This window comes from Puccinia triticina, chromosome 5A, assembly GCF_026914185.1.
Source record: "Puccinia triticina chromosome 5A, complete sequence".
In the NCBI taxonomy this organism is placed as follows: domain Eukaryota; kingdom Fungi; phylum Basidiomycota; class Pucciniomycetes; order Pucciniales; family Pucciniaceae; genus Puccinia; species Puccinia triticina.
This window is the reverse complement of record NC_070562.1, coordinates 1,594,265-1,600,540: the sequence shown is the minus strand read 5'-3', so window position 1 is coordinate 1,600,540 and position 6,276 is coordinate 1,594,265. Positions and strand designations below refer to the sequence as shown.

The 6,276-nt window shown below is 45.5% G+C and overlaps 2 protein-coding genes across 2 annotated transcripts; one reads left to right on the top strand and one right to left on the bottom strand.

Moving 5' to 3' along the window:
- Positions 1-852, top strand: PtA15_5A171 (uncharacterized protein; the record flags this gene model as incomplete). Its single annotated transcript, XM_053168903.1, has 1 exon — positions 1-852. One exon carries the CDS (start codon positions 1-3, stop codon positions 850-852), a length of 852 nt encoding a protein of 283 aa, XP_053020153.1.
- Positions 853-3,073: 2,221 nt separating this feature from the next.
- Positions 3,074-3,817, bottom strand: PtA15_5A170 (uncharacterized protein; the record flags this gene model as incomplete). The annotated part of the gene is made up of 2 exons (XM_053168902.1): positions 3,074-3,406; positions 3,500-3,817. 2 exons carry the CDS (start codon positions 3,815-3,817, stop codon positions 3,074-3,076), a joined length of 651 nt encoding a protein of 216 aa, XP_053020152.1.
- Between the last annotated feature and the right edge of the window lie 2,459 nt (positions 3,818-6,276).

Here is a 6,276-nt window from a genome sequence, read left to right as displayed (position 1 = left end):
ATGGTTGAATGCCACTGCTCCAACTGTGATGTTGAGAGATTTGAGGTTGGTCGAGAGAAAGCTATCCACACGACAAAATACAATTTCGATGAGCTTATTGCACACCCCAATAACATTGAGGCCGACCCATTGAATATCCCTTTCAAACCACTCAAGACAAGCACCAACTGGGAACCAGGGCCAACCGATGAGCCATTAGTGCCAGTGATGGAGTTTTTCGCGAATTCATTGGTCTCTGACTTTGAAACCATGTTTCAAGAGCTGTTTGATCCAACTGCTTGTGATTTTCCATCATCTGATCTCTTCGCCATAGGAAGGGCACGACGGGTAGCTTTGGGATTCGATCATGGTCTCCTGCTTGAACAAGTTGAACTGCTCATGGATGGTGAAGCGGTACCCGGGCATCTTGATCTGATTCAGTCCGCATGGAACAATTTTAGCAGGAGCGATAATTATTTAGACTATGTACACGAGAAGAATACTTATGAAGAGGTCATATCACGAAAAGGTGATGCCTTGCGAGCTGCAAAGATTCTTGCCGACCAAATCAAGCAGGATAAACAAGCTGAAAACCGTTTGGCAATTGAGAAAGGTAAGGCAGATCGAATCGCTAAGAAGATCATCGAGGAACAAGAAAAAGAAAAAGCGAAGATAGATAGAGAAGCCAAAGCAGAACTTAAGAAACGGGAGGACGAAAAGAAGGAAGCGGAAAAGACTTTAAGAGCAGAGAAGAAAATATTGAAAGAGGCCGCTGACAAGAAGAAGCGGATCAAGAGACAAGGGGATGATCAACATTTAGCAATGCTCAAGGCTAAGTACGCAAAGGTCCAGGACAATCACTCACTGGACTGATCAGTATCCCTCGTCGGCATCAATCTCAATTGGCTCCACCCTTTCTTTGACCTCTATTCCCATGGCAGCATGGTCTAAAGTCTCGTTTCCATTATCATCAGCCGATGTGTAGTTTAGCACCGTTGCAGGATTGAATCGCGCCATTCGATCACTACCTAGTTTAAATTCCTTCTGCAGTTTCTGGAATCCGTTTTCAAATATGTCAAGTAGTTTAGTTACAATTTTCTCATTAGATACCACCACTGTGACACGTTCTTCAGTTGATTTTGTTTGAGTACTGCATATATCGTATTGATCAGCCATCCGAAGGAAGCTTTCAATTGACCCCGGTGACAAGTCCGTTTTGTGAGATTGGTACTTGTTTGCTTGACCTGAATCGGCCTTGAGATCATGAACCAAACGTCGCAGCTTTACACAAGAATAGCGAATGAGGTGTTGTATCAATGATCGGGTTTTTCACATGGGTTGAACAGATTCCAGTTGACAGTTGCACTTGTTGGCAGTTGCACTCACCAAGGGGATGTTGACAGAAAAGACATCCATCATCCGCGCTATTTCAGTACCTACTCCGGTGTGATTGTAAAAGTATTTGAGCCAGTAATTCTGGACTTCTAAATAAAAGTCCTTGGCTACGAAATGATTGGGCCGGCCACTTGGTGTGATCAAGAGCGAGTGTTTTAAGACCCTCCGAAGGCCTGGAGGAAGGACCTTTGTGAGTAATAAGATCATTCGAGGAAGATATATCGCGTAGTTTGTCAATCCGGGTATGCCCTGGGCCATGATTGCCCAACGTCGCCATATATTGATAACCCTCCCAATGTCGCCTGCGCGCATTGCTCTATTGCACTCAACAATGGTAGCAAAATCTCGTAATCGTAAAATAATATTGTAATGCTTTCCAGACTTATCTAGTGATGCTAGGCGGCGGGCAGAAGGTGAGAAGAATTCTTCATAACAAGCATCAATGGTTGATTGGAGGTCCTTTGACGGCAGTACACGTTTGCTGTGGGTGAATTCGGAAGGGTTTATGTTCATTACAGTTCTGTAGCAATGTACAAAATATGAAGTCAGAAATGAACACCCGAAGAATCACTATTCAATAGTGTGAGCAGATTAATCTCGTACAGTAGACAATATAAGATTGTTGCCTCATGAACCTTCTGAATATGTGCGATCATCAGTGTGAAATCATTTTTTGCAGTCGGGCGTTTACTAGGAATGTTCAACGCCTCCAAGCAATGCCAGGCACCAAGGTCGTTTGCGTCCGTGTTATCGCCAAAGTGATACAACAGAAGCCTCTGTGCGAAATTCCATAATATATGTGAAGCTCCGAGTAGGGTGAAACAGTTTGAAAAAGCATCCTCAACATGTCGACTGGGCTTCCTTTGAGCGCGCAAGCTTTCAATGTTCAAGCAAGTGCCTAGATCGCCCTCGAACACCTGAAGTCGACCAAAAAAGTCCGATTTTTCAAGCTTTAACTGTTTGGTAATTGACTCAAAGACTTCGCCAATTCCCTCGGCGGAGTTGTCCGACGCTAACATCAACTTGAGAGTTGTGATGTCCGGCACACAGGGATTGATTTGATCGATGACTGGCGGTACCAGCGGTAACAGATGATCTTTATCGTTAGGTGTTGCAATGTACCGAAGTAACACAGTGGTGATTTGTGATTTCAGGACCTCTCGAAAGTGAATATTTTCCTCATTTGTTGGAAGGAAAAGTGATGGCCGTACAACCATGTCCGCACTCTGAGCTATGGCTGCTTTGTATGCGGGCAAGGAGAGATCTTCAGGGTCTACAGTCTTGAGAAGGACGGGGTCGAATCGATGCAGGTAGCCCCATGTCCCGTGAAACATTCGGGATTGACGCTCCGCCGATTTGGAATGTATATGTTCTTCAAAATCTACATTGTCGATGCATATAATTGGCGCAAAATTGACTGGTTCAACGACGTGGGCTGCCTTTTTGATGGCTTGTTGAGCATGACGGCCCAGTGACTGCAGTGCCCTTTGAGCAGATTTTCTTGACGCGGAGAGGCCAATGTAGTGGAGATAGCTCCCGACCCTTTCCGAAACACCGCATGCAAGCATCACAACCGCGTTTGCCAGCTGCAATCCGTTCCGGCGGCGATTGCTGATAAACGATACAGCGCTGCAGATGGTCGTGGCAACCTAGAGACATTCCAAAGAGACGAAATCAGAAATATGGTCTAGCTAACATATTAATGAGGTAGAAATCTCACGGAATGACATCTCTTGTTTCTCTTAGCGGGCGAGTAGGAGGATGATTCCTCTGATTCGGAGTCGGATGAGGCATCTGATAGACAGTCATCCTCCTCGCTAGGCAAGTTTGGGCCGGTTGTCTTGTTTGAGGTGCCAGTTAGCTTATACATGAGTAGACTGTAAAAGAAAGGCATGCTTTCTCGCATCAGCTTGCTCCTTGACTGCTTGGCGCTGTCTTCAAAAAACTCGGGTCCAATATCCTTAGGGGGATGGTAAAATCCGGTTGCAATAGCATCCCTAAAGCAGCCTTCTTTCTCGATGCATTGCTGCGCCTGCAATTGTGAAACAAATAAATAATGAAACAGACAATTGCTAAGTAATTTGAACACTGCCCAGGCTGAAATCCAAAGCATGAAGATTCTAACCTCGCTGAGGATGAAAGATTTCCAGTACATACGACCCGCAGGAGTCTTGCAAATCAAGTCCCTTGCGGCTTTGATGACCTCAAGAGTTCCGTCCCATCCAGTTGGAGCACCCCACAACTTTCTTCTGATTCTGACTAGCACGTCTGAATGTTTTAAAAAGGCCATCATAAACTTCTTGGGGGTAAGCTTAACCTGTTCAATGGCTTGACAAATTTTAATTACTTTTTGTGCCTCGACCAAAGATGAATCATTTCTAATGTGAATGGAACTGGGTGTTGCTTGAAGCGATCCATGGGTGGGACTTGAAGTTTGAGTCATGGCTGCGGAGGAGTGTTTTGAAGAATAAAGTGGATGAGTGTTGGCCAAAAAGTAGAAGAAGGTGGTATGTACTTGCTACCTTGGTACCAGAAATACATACGCATTTACCTTTTATTTACGTGCACGTTTGTATTTTTCTGTCAGACTTGAGGGATGTTGTCTGATGTTGTACATAAGACAAGCTTTGGCATGTGTCAGGTGGCTCGCAAAAAAAAGACATTTTTTTTGAAGTTAGCAAAGTATGGATTTACCCAAGGACCTGTGTTAAGAGGGCTCACAAATTCCTGTTTTCCCTTTCCGGATTCAAATGTGGAACTAGAGCACTACTGCCTCAGGGAGGTGGCAAGTGGAAGGGCAGATGTAGGCGGACAATTCTGTCTGCTCAGATTTTTGATGGCTTTTACTTGAGTTGAGATATAATGAGTTGAAGATTTCGAAAATTTTCCCCAGCCAAATGGGATTTCTGCTGCCTACTGTTTTGCAAGGTAGGGCGTAAGTCCCTCCTTCGGAGGGTCGCTTCGCGACAGCGCTCGCGCGCCTCCGATCGAGGGACTTAGCTAAGTTCGGGTGTGACCACCCCCAACGGCAAAACAGCGCACCTTCTTGCCGGCGGATCGACCCGAGCTCGAAATTCCGCTCGTTGAGTACAGCACTGGCCACACCACTGCCGCTCTCCATTTGACTTGGCACACTCTAATTGAAGGGGAAAACTCAATTGGTGTTATCCAGGGATTCTTAATATTTGTAGAATCTCCACATCCTGAAATGTTTATCAATGGGGTGGTATCAAAACATGAGATATACAATATAGGAGGTTTTATGAATACTGCACATCCCTTATATCTCAGGTTTTGATAATACCCCATTGCTAAAATGTTTAGGGCGCAGAGAATATAAGGACATACATTGGGCACGTCCCCAAGTGTTGAGGTTATGTGTTATGTGTTCTTTTTCTTCCATGGTTTCTGTCTGCTTCCATCCTGTTTTTAGTTTACTTCTCATGTCACAGTCTGTGACACTTCATCTTGTATGTAGACTAGGTCAGTGGGCCAAACACGGAAACTCTCTTCTGCATCCTTTCTGTGTACTGTCCCCTCTGAACTAGTTCATTGCAACACCAAGTTCAGGGTTGAAAGGGCCAAGCATGCTGAGCACTCACAAAGCCTGCTTGTTCAAGCCCAAAGCACGCGTGGCACACCCCAAACCTCTGCTCAACACATCAACAAGTTGGTGGGGTTTGGGGAAAAGCCCTCCTGGGCTGAGGCCAAGTGAGGGTGCCACAACACCAAAAGGTACTGGCCAACAAGGAGAGAAGTTTTTGTTCTGAGCCGCTGTGGCAATTTATATGGGGCTAGCGGCGTAGAATGTCCGCTCAACACAGCACGCGCGGGAATGCAGTGGGGCAGCTGAGCAAATGCTCAGTCTACATATCAAAACAATGGGGATAAGCATGTGCATTGATCAAGGGGGATTGAGTAGCGGACCTAGTGAGATTTATTGAGTGGGATTGAGTTCAAGTTTGAAAATTGCTGAGTTCTAGATTGAGTGCGAGATAAAAATTTTGTTGCAAGCAGGTTGATTGATGGACCTCATAACCTGTTGAGGGGAACAAAGGATGAACACTGAATTTCACAGACACAAAGACTGAGGAGTGAGAATGATATGGTTCTGATTCACTAAGGAAGGAAACCGCAGAAGCAGCTGGCGGGTACCCGCCCATGGTCGGCGGGTACCCGCCAGCGTGTGCGTGTTTGGGTGCGGATGCTGGATTTCTGGGAGAAATCAAGCGGGTACCTGGTTATTCTAGCGGGTACCTGCTCTTGTTTGGACAGGTGGTGGTGTGGTAGACGGAAAAGTGGATAAATAATTTTTTTTTCTATACCACAAAGTACTCATACTAGGCCTCATGATTACACCAAATAGACCCCAGAAATGGATTCTACGGCCAATTTCACCCTTGATCACCACTGGAAGCACCCCTGGGCCCCTCTAGTGTGGAAGTTACACCTCATGGACACCTATCACACGGCCAGCCCCAGTAACCCAGCTGTCACCTCCAAGTTTCACAGTAATACACTTATACACATCACAGGATACAAACATACATCTCCCTGTCAGACTACAATCATTACATATTAGCTAAATACACTCCTTTATATACATAGTATGACATCATTTACACTGTTTCTGCAGCCTCAGACTTTGTGTATACACTAATTACCCCTGTATGACAGCTCATGCAGTCTACTGTCACCTTATGCATGCGTTAGAATGTTCTGTTGTATATTCTGACACCATTCATGCACCCCTGAGGGGTTATGACATCATCTGTATCTACTCCCACCAGCTAAAATCCCTCACCCTGACGTCTAGATTAGCTGAAACCCTAACCCACAAGCCCCTCTGGAGCTCCACTTTTGTCTATAAAAGGAGCTCTCTTTACCCCCAGTGGTCTGCTC